At 37.7% G+C, this 18,118-nt stretch overlaps 1 protein-coding gene across 1 annotated transcript; it reads right to left on the bottom strand.

Annotated features, from left to right (window-relative positions):
• Window positions 1-304: 304 nt before the first annotated feature.
• NXPH2 (neurexophilin 2) lies at window positions 305-16,822 on the bottom strand. The gene is made up of 4 exons (XM_047082265.1): window positions 16,651-16,822; window positions 8,321-8,447; window positions 4,355-4,466; window positions 305-1,048 (listed from the first exon to the last, which is right to left on the bottom strand). The coding sequence occupies exons 1-4, from the start codon at window positions 16,820-16,822 to the stop codon at window positions 305-307; spliced, it is 1,155 nt and encodes a 384-aa protein (XP_046938221.1).
• Between the last annotated feature and the right edge of the window lie 1,296 nt (window positions 16,823-18,118).

The following is an 18,118-nucleotide window of genomic DNA, read 5'->3' as shown; positions in this document are numbered from 1 at the left end:
ATTGATGTTTCTTTTAGAGAAACAACAATATTTCTAGGATTTAGCCATCCTTCATGAAAGCAATGGCTTCATACACAGTTTGACTTTTTAGATTAAGGTACTTAAGACCGAAACAAACACATTTTTACATTTAAAGATCTTTCTTTCTGTTTGTTTGTTTGTTTTTTAAATTTGAAATCTAATAGGGAACTAAGGTTCACTGCCAGAAACAAAAGGGATCCTTTATCATGAAGAGCTGGGCTTGGTTCTTGGTCATTCTAATTAAATATATAGTCATCCCTCATTTACATCACTGTGGAAAAATTCAGCCAGAAGATAAGTATGGAGTCTCGCTATGGTAATTGTAGTCAGGGCAGACTTTCTGCACAAGTTTATAATCAACACTGTAAAAGGCAATGTAAATGCAAATGACCTTGAAGGGTTTGGAGCACAACCAAGACACATGGCTCTGAGTCTGCTCCTGGTAGCAGATCTTCGAGGGGTCAAAGTTGCACAGGGCAGTCTTCTTCGCCCGATCTGTTTTTTCATATTCAATGCGACAATTGAAAGATTTGGACTCCTTGGTCTCCAAGGTAGACTGCGGGGAAACTTCAAATTCCACCACTTTGGAGGGGGGTACCAAACTCACTGAAACATTGCCCAGGCCTGTGGAATTATGTCGGAAATAAACACTGAAGGTTCCATTTCCGTGGTCAACAATTTTCCCTGTGATGAGGAGGTTCAGTTTGACAGTTTTAATATTGGAATGGAAATCACCCCATCCGAACATCTTCTTAAATTTTCCCGTTTTTACTATCGGCCTCCGTTTAGTTCTTGCCAATGGCTCCTGAACCTCAGTGACGTTGGCCAGCCAATCCCAAAAGTTTTCCATGCTGTCCGCATACGCCAAGTGTCCAGGCTTTGGGACTGGAGACTGTTTAACAAACAGGCGCAGAGGATTGATGATCCTTGAGTGCACCACGTTTCCGACCAATGTCCCCGGAGCATCTTTGTCTTCCCAATCCAGCCCCTCTGTGGCATGCACCACCTTCTTACTTTCACAAAATAACTGTTTGAAAAGAAGAAAGAGAAATAAACTTTAGGTTATGCTTCGAGCGTACACACTAAAGCTAAAGCACAGGGGAAATGCTTGCAGTATTATTTCGATTCTTGATAAATAGCATTTCACACACACAGCTGGGCTCAACAGTGCAACGAGACGGGCATTTCATTCAAACACTGTAAAATTGTGAGTACCAAAATTAAAATGTAATTAGGAAGAGAGTATTTTATTTTAATGGATTGATGTGGTTTTAGTCTCAGCTTCCTAATCTTTGCAATACTATCTTTCCAGATTGGAGGAAGGAATGTATTTTGGTATCTCATTCAATAAAAACATTCAATTTGTATGACAAACACAAAAAAATCATTCAATTTGTGAGGTCTTCTACTTCAGGTAGAAGACAACTCCAGAATGCTGAAGGTTTCTACTAAGAAGCTAGCAACCATCCAAATATAAAATATTAATAAGTCTCTTAAATATATTTAGAAATATTAAGGGTATTATATTCAAAGGCTTATGTCATATCATTTCATAACTTTTGATAATTCCATCTCAAACTCTCTAACAAAAAAGGAGCATGAATAGTAATAGAACGGTCCACAAAAGTTTTAGTTGAAAGAATATAATTTCAGATTTTGTGGTCTTTACACAAATTGCAAATGTATATTTTTAATTAGTAACAGGCTATGTATTATTCAACAAATGTTATTACAACTGAATTATATACCCCGAAAGAATTGCTTAAAAGGATGCAAATGTTTTATGGATTCCATAGAATGTGGTTCAGATCCCACCCACTGAAACATAGCACTTAATCTGCATCTGATTTTTCTTTTTTTTCTTTTTGTAGTGTAAGAGTCCCCATAATTTCTAAAAATCATTTAGTTAAGTCAATATTGATTTGGAGGGACAGAATCATAATATATGAAACTGTTGCCTGGAGTGAATATTTATGGATGACTTATGAAGTCCGGAAAATAGAGGCTTCTGGTGGAAACACAGATAGCCTCTTATCTCTAATGGCACAAACCACTCTGGTAATGATTCTCCAGAAAACTGTCAGCATGATGAAAAGGATGAGAAAGAAGTGAAGCTGTATTTATGAACTGTTTCCCCAACCCTTTCAAACTTGGCAAAGCACCTGGTAAAAATAGTCTCAGATCATTACAAAAAATTATTACTTTCAATCCAATTTTGAGGAAAAAAAAAAGAGACATAGCTTGGATTATAAATATTTCACTTGACTGTATGGTAGAGTTTAATAACCTGAGGTTATCTTTGATATATTCACAAAAGTTTAGAAGTTCTAATAGAGCTTTGTGCAAAGTGTTTTCACCTACACCTTGTCCCCAGGATCACTTTAGAGTCAGAAACCAAGGACTTCAATGCATGTGTGCTTTTTTCCCCTTTTTTGTACTTTGGGCGGTGAGGCAGAGTTCATAATCTATATATTTGCTTCTGATTAGTTTCCTGAATGTTTTTCTTCCTCATGTCTACTATCTTTAAAAATTATTTTCCCTTAAATTACTGAGGTTTGGTAGGAGGGCAAATTGATACAATGCACATTCTTACTATATTCAGAACCTAAATGCATACCGCCTTCTTAGGAGCTTGTGAATCCTGAGTTGATACTTCTTTCCTTTGCTGGCATTGAAAGATCAGTATATTCACCAGGAAAAAAAGAATCCTTAGTCTGGATTTCTGGTTCAAAATATTCTGCGTATTTCTGATACTGTAACTAGCTTTCTGATTTTGAATACTCATAATTATGATGTGCACAAATCTCATTCAAAACCATTGGTAATAACCCACGAAGTTCAGTACTGGCTTCAGTTATAACTTGAGTTTCCTGAGAACTGACTGCTGCAGGCTGGTCCAACTGACGTGTCCAGCCTCTCCCCAGCAAGGACAAGGACACGTAGGCAGATAAGAAACCCCTTGCTGATCAAGGCCCAATTTCCCTTCTCTGTGATTATGATTCTTGTTGTCCAGATTCTATTATTTATTTTTCATCCATTTCCAGTATTTCATGAGATGTGCCTTGTTTGGTCAATGCTGACAGACATACCTACCACTTACTAGAATCTTGTAAACAAGAACTTTACTTCCTGATCTCTACTCCCCTATGTGGTACAACTTCCAAACTTCTTTTCTCACTCCTGCCTTCCTTCCTCTCTTTTCATAGGATAAATCCCTTCTGACATTTTCCCCTTCTAAATTGTTAAACAATCTTGGTTCTTACCTTTATGTACCATGCTGCCGATCAATACTATGTTAGTGGAACTAAGACCCATTCTCTATTCAAAAACATTTGTCTTGCTCAGAAGTAGGAGAACATTTTTTGTTACCAACAGCAACATGATCTTTTTTATTTTCCCCTAAAAATGTTTGTTTTACATTATACATTTTCCTGAATTTTTTCTACCTGGGTCATTTGTTCTCATTTAGTGCTTGGCCTGGCTTTCTCCTTACTTTTCCATTATTGAAAACCTATAAACATTGAACCCATCATTCAATGACAAGTAAATTTGCAAGTTAACTGGTATTGGCTTATTCACTGCAGAAGCCGTTATGAGACAGATGTTAAGAACTCCTCTTTCTCTAGGACTTCTGCTGTGATGGTTCTGAGATTACTCAATGATAACAAACACAAGAATAATAATAAATGATCATTTACTGAGTTTAAAAAAAAAATGAAGATTTTCTTTGTAGTAATTTATGTTGTAACAACTTGACCCAAACATATGTTGACAAACCCTGAGCAATAAGTATGTAAAAAAAAAAAAAATCCTAGTTTATCAAGCAGATAACTTAGATGTGATTACTTGCTTTTAGAAAAGCTCTTCAACTCTTCAGAAAAGATTTCCCATATGAATTTAAAATGTAATTTAATTTCTAAAAAATATATTTTAACACAATACTCTTCAGGTTCAAACTTATTCAAGAAGCTCTTGATTTGAAGGTTGGCTTATATAAAAAAATCATAAAATTTAACGAATAGCACAGATCTATAATTGGTCTCTGTTCTCATAAAAATACTCAGTTCCTTAGATAAAAAGTAGATGTACATATGTTTTAATTTTTTTGCTTTGCCTTAGACCATCACATGTCTAGCTTGCTTTGACAGCAATATTAAAGAAGTTGAGAAAAGCTGTGTGTAAGCTTATCTGTTTATTACTTATTATCATAAATACTGATTTCCAAACATAAACCCCAATCTCAAAACGTTATTAGATAATGATATATTGGCAGAAGAGTGTCATTAAAAGGATAAATATATTGCTAATTGTCCTAAAGAGAAGACGACTGTACCTCCTCTTCTAATTCACTCTCCCTTTGGTATAGCTCGTTTGGCTTCACCCCTGGAATGTTTTCTTCAAATGAATACATCACTGTTGAGAGGGCACCCTCCTCTAGACCCGGTCTACAAGGAGTATTGTATGATCTAAGTCCCCAAAGCTCATGCTTAACCTCAGAGACCTAATCAGGGATGACTAAGGGTTGGAGGAAATATAATCTTGCCCCACACTCATCCATACACTCCCAGTATAGAATCAGCATGGTGGAAAAAGCACAGGGATTTGGTGCCTGATGACCTCACACCCCTCACTTAAGTGTTTGATGTGAACCCGTTTTCTCACCTATATCTCCCTTGTTGATCGATTGTAAGGACAAAATGAAAGAATGGATGGAAATTACTGAGCCCAATCTCTGGCAAGAGTCATTCAATGACTGATGGCTCTTGCATGGTCCAATGGATAGTACTATGTTTCCTATTCAAGAACTGTCTTCACAGGGTTGTATGAACTCTCGGGCCTCCAGGAAACTGATTAATGGTTAATCAAGCAACTTGTTCAGTGCCATATGACAAATTAATGACTGAGTAGAAAATACCCTTCTCAGCCCCAGAACATCAATCAATCGTTTCCTCCTATTTCCAGTCTTGCTGGCATCTGAGTTATAGCCAGATCACAGGCACAGGTAAGCTCTCTTTGCCAACAAAATGTGTTTGTGGATCTTTGATTCCAACCTACCGAATGAGTCAGCAAAGGGACCTAAAAGTACAAAGTGTCTGGCAGGCGCCCTCGTTCCTGAACAGACAATTTCCATGATACAACATGCTGGGAGAGACTGCAGGTAGTTCTGAACCTGTTGGCAAACCACTCTGTCCAAGACAATGTTGTTAGATGTTATCTACAAAACACATGGCTATATTCCCCCTGGTTACTTTTGTACTTTCTGGGACTCTGTCGGTATCATTGCTGTCTTTTGTCCCATCATATTGCAATAATAATGCAAAAACATTTAACTGCAAGCACCAAATGGAGTTTAAAAAAGGGAGAAAAAAGAGGAATTGCTGTGCTTTATCTGTTTGAACATTCCCTGATTTCCACACATTTATCAAAGTTTAAGTAATTTATGTCTTGGCAGAGTATATCAATTTCACAAAGCACACACATTAGCGAGATACAATGATATCATATTAGCTTTTTCTGCATCTTACAGAGGAGCTCAAAAAGATTAATAAAAGCTCAAACCTTCATCAATTAAATGAAGCAGGTGGAAGGAAGGGAATAGAGGAAGAAGACTGTATTTCATTTCAATTCTTTGTTTTTAGGGGGAAAGAAGCTGACAGGTTCAAATCATTCATCATAACAAGCTGGAGTTGAATTTCGCTGATAATTAAATGCATTTTTTTCCCCAAGAGGCAAAGAAGTTGCAATGAATTTTATAGTAGCAGATGTGAGAACTGTCACGAATTATGGAAATAATTTATAAACCAAAAAGCATCTTCATCTGCAAATACTATATCAGAAGATCCTTTAAAAACTAAATTTGTCATGTATTTTTCAATAAGCACTTTATTTTAGAATAATTTTAGTTTACAGAGAAAAGCTGTGTTATACAGAGTTACCATATGCCCTGCACCCCATTTCCTATATTGTTAACTTCTTACACTGCAACACACTTGTCACAACTAATGAACCGATAATGACACATTATTATGAACTAAAGTCCATAGTTTGCTCAGATTTCCTTCATTTTTCCTTAATGTCCTTTATCTATTTGAGGATCCCATCTAGAATGCCACAGTACATTTGGTCATCATGAATCCTTAGGCTTGTCTTGTCTATGTCTTTCCTTGTTTATGATGACATTTTGTATGTTTTGAAGAGTATTGGTTAGGCATTTTGTAGAATGTCTTTCAATTTGAGTTTGTCTGATTTTTTTCTCATATTTACACTGGAGTTACAGATTTGGGGAGGAAGAACACAGAGGTAAGGTACCATTTTCATCACTTCATCTCAAGGGTCCATGTTAGCAACATATTTTATGACTATTGATGTTACTCTTAATATTTGGCTTAGGGAGAGAAGATCCTCTTTTTAAAGTTTTCCTTTCAGGGGGCACTTGGGTGGCTCAGTCGGTTAAGCTTCTGACTCTTGATTTCAACTCAGGTCATGATCTCACCGTTTGTGAGATTGAGCCCCGTGTTGGGCTTTGTGCTGATAGCACAGAGTCTGCGTGGTATTCTCTCTTTCCCTCTCTCTCTGCCCCTGTCCCACTCATGCTTGAGCTCTTCCTCTCTCAAGATAAATAAATAAACATTAAAAAAAATAAATTTTTCCTTTCAGAATTTTCACAAGGCTTATTCATTTTTGTTATCATAAGCTTAGTTTAAAATTGTTTTAATGTTTATTTATTTTTGAGAGGAGAGAGAGAGACAGAGTGTAAGCAAGGGAGGAGCAGAGAGAGACACAGAATCCAAAGCAGGCAACAGGCTCTGAGCTGTTGGCTCAGAGCCTGACACAGGGCTCGAACTCATGAATCGTGAGATCATGACCTAGCCAAAGTCAGATGCTTAATCAACTGAGCCACCCAAGTGTCCCTACCATAAGCTTAGTTTAATTTACACTTAATTCAGTGGCACTTGGTTAGGATTAAATTTTTTTTAAGTGAAGCATTCTCAAGCATTTTAATTTATAACTAGTGCATCCCTGAATTATCTAAAATAACCTCAGAGTTGCTTAGGAAATAATACACTACTTATAAAGCATTTCAGCAACATTATGTGCTATAAATATGTCTGTCCTCATTATTTATTATTTTATTTTTATTTAATATTAATTTCTTAAAAACTGGGTCCATTTCGATACCTGGTAGCTCAATAGGAAGAGCTTGTTCTATCGATATCTTATGTAGAATTAGACACCGACTACATCAGATTCAAATGTCTGTTTTCTCAGTTTTGGAGCCTGTGCACTGTACTTGATTCTCCATATCCAGTGAGTCAGTATCAACTTTTCTTTGTACGTGTTTGGCAACGGGAATGGAGCTAATGAAAGAAAACCTCACAAAAGGGTGTTCTAAATTCATAGTATTCTGGTGCTACACTACCATGAATGCTACTTGGTGTCCTGTGGGATTTGGGACAGTGAGACCTTTGCCATAATTATGGGATAATTCTTTTCTATATGTCCATACTGTGAGAGCTTTGCTTCTTCCCTGTAGCTGTATGCTCTAGGGCTGGGAGTAGAGAAGAGGGAGAAGATTTCTTTACACACAGCAAATAACAGAAAGGAAGTGAAAGACCTTTAAAGCTTTGAGCTTCTGGGGTTCAAATTCCATTCAATGTATGCCATGCCATTATCGGTCCAGATAGTTCTATCCTATAGCGCTTCTAACAGATGCTGTTTTTATTTGAAGAAATGCCAGGGGAGGAGATATCCCCACCAGCCTTGCTGTCCTAGGCCAGTGTTTAACAATTATAGCTGACACTTTTATTTAATACCCATTCACTCTTCACTTACATGGCACCAGGGGAGTAGGAGAGGCTTGGATTTCTTAAGGAATTGAAGATTAGCCCTTGAAGCTCACAGTTTCTATATACAGTTCTCCTGACTTAGCAAGACCAGACTGGATGACATTAACACACCTTGTTTAAGAAAGTAGGGAGCCTAAGACAGCTTGGAAATATTTCCACAAAAATTATTTTATTATTATTTTTTTAATGTTTATTTATTTTGGAGATAGTGAGAGAGACCGAGTGGGAATGCGAAGGGGCAGAGAGAGAGGGAGACACAGAATCTGAAGCAGGCTCCAGGCTCCGAGCTCTCAGCACAGAGACCAACACCGGGCTCCAGCTTATGAACCGTGAGATTATGACCTGAGCTGAAGTCAGACGCTTAACCGACTGAGCCACCCAGGCGCCCCCCACAAAAAATTATTTTACTTTTGTAAGAGTAAATTTATTGCTTCACTGACTTTAGCCTATACCTGCAATTAGATGAATGCAACTCTGCTCCCACATTGCACTTGTCAATGATTGGACTGGGAAAAGAAATGGAGAGTCCCAAGCAAGTCTGTGCATTGTAGAAAGAATCTGTTGGCACATCCTTCAGTGCTGAATTTGCCCAAACAGAAAAATGATTCTGAGTGAAGGAATGAATGAAAGAGGCAGGCACAAGGAACTCAATCACAATACGTTAAAAACTGCAGCGGGAAACAGCGAGAGATGGAAATAGCAGTGCTTTGATTTGCTGGAAGGAGTTGGCGTCAGAAACACTGGGATAGTAATCTGGCACTGTCACTTATGGTCCCATCATCCTGGGGAAGCCATGACCATTTTCTCCAGGGTAAAATGGTGGGGAGAAAAAAAAAGGGTGGAGTTACACTTGAGGGAGAAAAAGGAGGTTGTGAGGTAGAAAGTGAATCAGAGTGAGGTGGCTCTGTGGGCAGGACACTCGTAATGAGGAGAATTCTGTAGTCCAGAGGATTGAGGTGACCCGGAACCGTGGCCAGATGTACACGTTCATCTTTAATCACTGATTCAACACATTTTATTGAATGCCTTCCAGGTACATCATTTAGGCACTAAGTATTGGGAGCACATTGCTCAAGGGACAGAGTTCCTGCCTTCATGGGAATTGCAGAAGAGCAGGGAAAAGAAGCATTAATCATACATAAATATCTCACTTACTTATAATTGTCACGAGGTCCTGGAAATTTATATCTCTATCTATATGTATACATATCAGTATAACAGGGAGTAGAGAGAGCTAGTCCTTAACAGGGGAAGCAACAGTACAGGGAGTGAATAGAATTGAGTAATTAATACCTTTATTCTGATGAGAGAAATGAAATCCAAGATTTACTAGTAGATGGTTGACAATGAATGAATCAGTGTCAAGAAAACGAATCGATCTTGGTATTTATATTCCTTTTTTCCTGTTCCAAATTGTATATCGATTTGTTTATAATTACTAATGAGAGTGTGATAACATTATAAGACAATAGTTCTATTTCTTCCAGTGAAAGGTTAATTTTTTTCTTTTCCTTTTTTTTCCCCAGCTTTATTGAGGTGTAATTGACAAACAAAATTGTAATATATTTAAGGTGTACCACGTGATGATTTGATACACGTTTACAGTGTGAAAGGATCCCCAGCATCCAGTTAATTAACACATCCATCACCTCACAGTCACCTTATGGGAGGGAGAGGGGGATGAGAACCCTTAAGAAAGGGTTCTTAGCAAATTTCAATTATACAACACAGTATTATCAATTACAGTCACCATGCTGTACGTTAGAGCCAAAGAACTTATTCATCTTATAAGTGAAAATACATGGCCACTTCTATTAACCGTAAGTAGGCTCCAGTGTTCAGTCAGTGCTGAATTCCTGATTAGGAGGGCTAGTGCTGGCAGGTGGCACCCTCGCAGGCCTTGTCTTTCACCCTTAAACCTCCTAAGAGCTGCTGAAGGTTTATAATACAGCTGACCCTGGAACAACATGGGTTTGAACTCTGTCCATTTATATGCACGTAGTTTTCAATAAATACTGGACATTACTGTAAATGAATTTTTCTTCCTTATGATTTTCTTAATAATATTTTCTTTTCTCTAGCTTACTTTATTGTGAGAATACAGTATATAATACATATAATGTACAAAATATGTGTTAATCAACTGTTTATGTTATGGGTAAGTCTTCCAGTCAATAGGTTATTAGTAGTTGAGTTTTGGGGCACCTGGGTGGCTCAGTCGGTTAGGCGTCCGACTCTAGATTTCAGCTCAAGTCATGATCTCATGGTTTGTGAGTTCCAGCCCCACATCTTGCTCTGTGGTGATGGTGCAGAGCCTGCTTGGGATTGTCTCTTTCCCTCTCTCTCTGCCTCTCCCCTGCTTGTTCTCTGTATCTCTCTCAAAATAAATAAAAATAGAAACTTAAAAACAAACAAGTAGTTGAGTTTTAGGGGAGTCAAAAGCTATACGTGGATTTTTGACTGCATGAGGGTCAGCACCACTAGCTCCTTGTGTTGTTCAAGGGTAGACTATGTATATTATTGGGTTCTGGGACAGTCAGACCTTTGCCATAATTGTGTTATAACTCTTTTCTATAATTGTATGTAATTAATACAACATATATTAATGTTGATTTATAATGAGCTAAGTATGCTCTGGATAAATAACAATATTCTGAAATAATGTAGGTTTGTCTTTATGTTTCTAAGTGTATGAAAATACACTAATACACAACAAATTTGGCTGGCATCTATGATTTTCATGAGAAATAATGAGTGCTCTAAATAAAAGGTGAAACAAAACAACCTAATTGTTTTTCCATAATCATAGCATTGAAGAGACGTCTATGCCTCAAGAGGATGTTTTCAGTTTTCTGTCTTTATGATTGAATATAAAATACTTACAGCCCATACTATTTTTCCATGAATCATTTGCCAAAATATACATAAAACACCATGCTTACATTGAATAGATCACCTACCGTTAACAAGGAAGGCCATATCCCTGTTTTACACTGCACTAAAAATATGTAGTCCTCTGTCCATTAAAGAAAAAAAATTCTGACTTTCCAGAACCAGGCAGAATGAACTCAATGCTCCAAATTAGTGGATTGGTACCAAGCTGGGAGTGTTGTCTTTTTCTTAATAACAGGAGTGGCATACACTCTAAGAGATAAATTGATACAGATCTGTACAAATATTTTTTAAAGGCAGCTGGCTTGCCCCCTTTGGATATCCTGTAAGCATTCATTAATGTTCTTTCAGAGTGACAATCACTGCTAAGTGCCAGTTTGGAAGAATAACTGGTTTGTTTAATAGATCTGTTTATAATGTTGCTCATGATGGAATCCATGTAGCTAGCCACTAATTATTTAACTGGGGCTATTAGTTTAAGCCAAGAACCCCAAAAGTGACCACTGTTATACAATTTAGAGGTGGCTTGCAGGTCCCATTATAGCTGAAGAATTATAGAGCCAATGAAGAAGGTGGTCGAAAGCCTCATTTTTACTGCCTACATATAGCTTATATAATTGGATTGCTTTAACAATTCTATCCTGTATCCTGTAGTTAAAACTAAAACGACAACCTGCTCAGCAGAAAAAAAAAAAAAAAGAAAGAAAAAAGAAAGAAAAAAAAAATCCCTGTCATGATCAAACTCAGCATCCCATTAAATTTTTTGCTTGTAAACGAATCTTGGAAAGCATTTTCTCTGAGTAGAAATTTTACAGAGTATCATCATCGCTGACAAAACAGGTATTACGTATCTGGTAGGGAACATACAATGTTGTATTGATGATTAGTAGTACAGCTTGCCCTAAAGTCATATTTCTGGGGCTCCATTACTGAACTGTCACAGCAGATTAAAAGAAGAATGACATAAAGGGGATGAAGGATGGTAGAATCAAACATACATCAATATATTAATTGTGCCTATTAATATCTTGTGGCATAATGTGGCATTGTTTCAAAATTCATTTTGCAAGTTGAAAAACAAATGATTGCTTAGGAGAAGAAAGCTTAACAGTGGACATCCTTCCTTTCTGCTGAGAGTAGCAAATTCATTTTACCTCCCAGATATCTTTTAATAGCTACCCTTTACATTTTTCTAAATTGATACAGGAACTAACAGGAAACATAAATGTGAAGACAGAAATCTTAGCAGTAAGAGCCAAAAAGCTAGATTGCAATGCTTGGCAGTACTTTTATTGCTAAGGTTAAATATGGCAATTCCTATTTTATCTTGATGACAGTAATCTGGAAAATCAATGACACAACCTCTGCAAAAAATTGCACACGCACACACACACACACACACACACACTGATACACAGAAATATCATGTGTATGAACACATGTGTGCATGCACATACCATAACTTCTGCAAATGTTTAGGGGAAATGGTGTGAAAGGTAACTTAGACTTCATTTTGTATTAGCAAGCTGAATAAAAGGGGTTCTTAAACAAATAATGAACATACTAGAACCAAATACTGAACATGCCTTGTGCTAGGGGGCTGCTAAGTGTTATGATGTGACCACACTTCCAGAATGAAACAGGGGCAGATGGCAGTCTCATTTAATGCAAGGTTTGCCAAGTCAAACAAGGTATTCTTTCAATAATCCAATAGAGAAAAAATAGTCTTTTAGCAGTTAAGAGATAAATGACTCAGGGGCACCTGGGTGGCTCAATCGGTTGAGCATCTGACTCTTGGTTTCGGCTCAGGTCACAATCTCATGGTTCGTGAGTCTGAGCCCTGCATCAGGCTCTGCACTGACAGTGCGGAGCCTGCTTAGGATTTTCTGTCTCCCTCTCTCTTTGCCTCTCCCTCCCTCCCTCTCTCTCTCTCAAAAATAAATAAACAAACATTAAAAAACAAAAAAGACAGAAATGCCTCAGAATGGTGAGTGGTACTGTCTGTTTTCACCCACGTGTCCTTATAAGCCTCAACCAAGTTTTCAATGTGAGAGAAGAGCTTCACGTGATAGGAACCCATCAAGACTTCTCAAATATAATGCCTGGGAGAAACAACATGAATATGTCCTGACCTCTAAAAGCTAGCATTTAAAAAGGAAAGTTACAAAAGAGGGAAGAACAGTCAAATGAGGAGTAGAAATGCCAGATATTGTAGTTCTATGTCAGTTTAGGCAGAGTTTCAATGAGGAAACATGGGTGCAGGGGAGGGGTGCAGAGAGGCAACAGATGGGGGTTAGGAAAAGTGCACAGGTGCATGGCTTTGTATTTTACCATCAAATCCATTTGCTATTTCAATCTTCTGGTACCATTAGTCTGCAATTAACAATTACTGCCTGTGATGGTTAGTATTTTAAATTTTTAATTCTTTTTCAGTACACTCTACTATATCCAACATGGGACTTGAACTCATACCTCAGGATTGAGAGTCACATACTCTATGAACTGAGCCAGCCAGGCACCATTATGGTTAGTTTTAAGTGTCTCCTTGGCCAGCCTACAGTTCTCAGTTATTCAAATACTAATCTAGGTGTAGCTGTGAAGGTATATTGTAGATGTGATTAACATCCACAATCAGCTGACTTTCTCTTTTTCATTTCAAAATGATAGTGTTTATTGGTTAACCTTCTGTCACCAAACATGACATTTATTAATTTAAAATAAACCTTCAAATGGTTTTAGATACATAGTATGATATTTCACTTTAAATGTAAACATTCATAGTCGATTGGGGATTTTTACATGATCCTACAAAAATGTGTTGCTTTATTATGACATGATATAAATGTTTTATAAAATCAGTGATAGTTTCCATATGATAAAATATCTATTTAATAAAAAACACAAATGCATATTACTTGTGTATATGAAACTGATTACTGTGTTAAATTTTTTTTGCAATAACCATTCCTAACCTTTACACTGAGAACTACTGTCTACATAAATAACCTCATTTGTTCTTACACCTACTTTGTGAGATGTGTTGGGCAGGATATAGCCTTAAAAAGCTTAAGAGGGATTGTCCATGGTCCACATATTGAAAGGCAGCAATAAATCTAGGAATCAGGTCTTTTTTTATCAAGTCACTGTTTTTTCCACATTAACACTCTAATGGGCCTGGGGTGCCTGGGTGGCTCAGATTTAGTGTCTGACTTCAGCTCATTGACTTCAGGTCATGATATCATGGTCCATGAGTTTGAGCCCCACGTTGGGCTCTGTGCTGACAGCTGGGAGCCTGGAGCCTGCTTCAGATTCTGTCTCCCGCTCTGTTTCCCTTCCCCCACTCATGCTCTGTCTCTCTCTCTCTCTCTCAAAAAATAAACATTAAAATAAAAATTTTTAAAAATACTCTAAGGGGCCTGACACCAAAAAATAACTTGGACAATATAATATAAATAATATGATAAAAATATAACATATTTACCTTACAAAGAAAAAAATTCTTTTCATTACAAAATGAATTTTATTCTAGAAAATGAAACTAAGAAAACTGAAGAAAATTAAAGTCAGATAACTGTGAATATTTTATTTTATCGTAAAGTTTACTTATTTATCTTGAGAGAGAGAATGCTAGAGGTGAGGGCAGGGAAGGGGCAGAAAGAGAGGGAGAGAGAGAATTTCAAGCAGGCTCTGCCTGTCAGCACAGAGCATGATGTGGGGCTCAATCTCCCCAGCTGTGAGATAATGATTTGGCCTGAAATCAAGAGTCAGATGCTTAATGGATTGAGCCACCCAGGCGTCCCACAGATGACTGTGAATATTTTAATATGCATTTATATTTTTACCTTATGTAATATAAATAATCATCTTTTGTATATAACCTTTAATTACTTTTAAGGAAAATAATATTGTATTCAGTTGAATACTAGTTCAAATGCTGTAGAAGAGAAAAATCTCACTATTACAAACAGTAAAATCTAAATCCAAAGCAGGGTCAATTTTTTGTAGACCTCTTCCCTAAATCTTGGATACTTTGCTTTTCCATCATTTGTCATCAAAGTGCAAATCAGAGTCATTTGGATCTTTTTGGGCAGGAGCAAAGTCACTGTCCTTTGGACTGGCTGGTGTGGTATCTCCACCCTTTTGAAGCCCAAGGAGGTTTTGTCAGCTCTGGTCTTTGCATCCATGGCTCTGCCCTCAGAGTCCTTCTTTTTTCATCCTGCCCTTTCCCTGTAACTTTCAGTGCAGGCTGACAACCTTTCTGGTGGTATAAATTTCTTAAAACCTTGTGACAGTCTCCTGTGTCATTCACTGGGGTTCTAAGCCATTAACAAGAGTGCCCTCCACACATCTTTTCTGGATAACTGTTTGTCTATTCCTGGTTTCTGTTGAGATAGTTGATTGGATCCATGAGTCATAGACCTAGTGTCTTTAGCAAAAGTTGTCTAGCCACACCTTTGGTGTTTTCTCCAGAGCAGATCAGTTTGACTCTAAGTAAAGGAGATTATTCTTGATGTTGTGGGTGAACCTTATACAATCAGTTGAAACATCTTAAAACAATTACAAGAACCTATCCCTGGAAATATAGCTTTTGGGTTTCCATTTATCTATCCATCTATCCATCCATTTATTTATCATCTATTTATCCTACTGATTCTGTATCCCTGGAGAACTCCAATACACTGCCTTTTAATTTTAATAATTATGTTCATGTGTGAGCATTTCATTTTCATGATTCATTTATGTCTCTTACTGTCTTATATTCTCCTCAGAATATAGGGGATACTTGATTGCAACCTCATCACTGGGTCAGATTTAGGGTCAATTGTCTCCATGTTCTTCCAAGAGTAAACTGTGAAAGTTCAGATAGACTTTCACCTGTCAAATTGTTTATTATTATCATTATTATTTATTTTTTACTTGACTCTCCCTCTTGCAAACTCCTTGAAGACAGCTACTAGATCTTGCTCGCCTTTATATCTCTAGCACTTATCACTGTGCTTGATTCACAATAAGTGCCTAATAAAAATGGACTACATAAATCTGAATGGCAGCGTGTAACATCCTGGACCTTTCACAAGTTTTTATTTCCCTAGGCTTTACTCTTAGGCCACTTTGAAAATGTTCTAAATCCTAAATAAAATGTAGTCGATAAAATAGTCAACTAGAAAAAACAGTGGCGATGGGGAAAAAGGAGTTACACGTTGGGAGAATGGAACTGAATAAGAAGTAACGATCATCTGATAGAGGAATAATAAAAACTAAATGGAAAAAAATTCAAAATAACAATTAAAAAGGTTGGCAGTAATTACTGGAAGACTTAACTTACAGAGTATTATAAAAGGGACTGAATGTTATTTCTCTCAAGGGGGTAGTTGTTCTGGTACTTTGTCCTCTACGTAGAAGCTGAGATTCATTCGCAGATGTCCACTGTTAGCCCGGAATTTATCTGCAGTTTAGGATCTATGGATCTAGATCTGTAACAGATAGGTTCACTTTTTTTTTTTTTTAATTTTTTTTTCAACATTTATTTATTTTTGGGACAGAGAGAGACAGAGCATGAACGGGGGAGGGGCAGAGAGAGAGGGAGACACAGAATCGGAAACAGGCTCCAGGCTCCGAGCCATCAGCCCAGAGCCTGACGCGGGGCTCGAACTCACGGACCGCGAGATCGTGACCTGGCTGAAGTCGGACGCCCAACCGACTGCGCCACCCAGGCGCCCCTAGGTTCACTTTAACTGAGCCATGGAAAGTACACAACAATAGCCTCCCATTTTGCAAAACATGATATGATTCTTCCATGATGATGTACGTAGCAGTTGAAAATGAGGGTAGAAGTTTTTTAATGGGAGGCGGGGGCAGAGGAACTCTTTGTTACAAGTCAAATGATTACAATGCTGCCTCATATAATCTCTACTGGGCTGATGTTGTGTTCGCACAACCCCATGGGCTTTTGTGCCTTGCTGACAACTGGCACAGTGAGGTAGACACCAAGGGAGTTGTCTTTCAGTCATCTGATACCGGCTAAGACTGGTCATGGCTTCTTTCTCCCGGTCTGCAATCATTTGCGAGTAAGGTCAAATCAAAGTCTCTTCTGTCTCTCTGGCAAACTCTTGAGTAGCCTTCCACCATTCTCCCCCCACCCTTCTCCCATGAAATGGTTCAGAAGTCCTGGGAAAAGTCGAACAGAACTGTCTTGGGATTAGATGCTGGTTCAAGCTTACAGGCGGTAGCCCTGGCTCTTTCTTGCAAACATTTCCTGTCAAACCACACCTATCAGGCATCTGGCCCAGTATGTTTTCTAAAATCTGTGTTCTAATTGTGAGCCTTTAAATAACTCCCTGTTACCTAGGATGGTGTTTTCACAATTACAAAGCGATGTAATCTTTTTTTTTGCCTTAAAGTAGGCTTTTGTAGAATTTTAGTATATACAAGAGACACCAATGCCATTTATTAATGCACAATTATATGTGAGTTCAAATGTTTAACAATTATTATTATAAGCTTCATGAATGAGAGCAATAAGGATCTTAAAACAAACACAAAACTTGAAATCAGAGGTAGTAGATGATTGTTGCAGTCATATCAGCCTCAAAATAGTTTGTGGCAACATCTCTACCATAGAATGTCTTTGATAATCTAGAGGATTTGGTCACTCTCCACCTACTGGTGGGCCCGCCATTATACTCTTACAATAGCACCAGAATTGGTCGGTATCCCTTCACAAGGCCAAATTATTTAGAGATCTGGACATTTTAGTATTCTTTGTTATATTCCCAAAGCCCAGCACAATGTTTAAAATAAAGTACACAAGTTGAGTAAACATACATTGCTAAAAAAGTGTAACCCTTCCCCTAAAGTGCTGATATAATTTCAATATTAACTGAATGACTTGGTTAAATTGTCCCAATAGGTTTTATGCATTATAAAATCATTTCTGGCCTGTACCCAAACGACCATATAATATTTTTAAATTATTGGGGATCAAATTCAAAAAGTTTAACTGTCTGTGGTTTTTGTAGGGAACCTGGGGAGAAAAGCCATAATTGAGAAAGGAACAAAATGGGATGCTGCAAACAATTTCTCATGAGATCCTCGCCACCTGCCTTGGAGACTCCAGCATAATCCCAACTCCTGGGATCCAGAAGACAAGGGTTGTTGGGCTTGGTTCAGGAGTACGGTCATATTCAGGAAGGAGTCTGAAAAAGGGATGTTGTGGCTTACCCTATTTAATGAGGGGAAGGGAAAAGACTACTGTGAAGAGTGTCCTTCAGTGTCCAGGGAAGAATTAGTGCAGCATCCACTGAATTGCTAAGGAGAGAGAGAGCACACTCGTCTAGTAGTGTCCATGTCAAAGTAAA

The sequence above is a fragment of the Lynx rufus genome, unplaced genomic scaffold, assembly GCF_022079265.1.
Source record: "Lynx rufus isolate CCGP_SWC_20201006 ecotype Redwood Valley unplaced genomic scaffold, mLynRuf1.p SCAF_2, whole genome shotgun sequence".
In the NCBI taxonomy this organism is placed as follows: Eukaryota; Metazoa; Chordata; class Mammalia; order Carnivora; family Felidae; genus Lynx; species Lynx rufus.
This window is presented reverse-complemented; position numbering and strand designations above follow the sequence as displayed.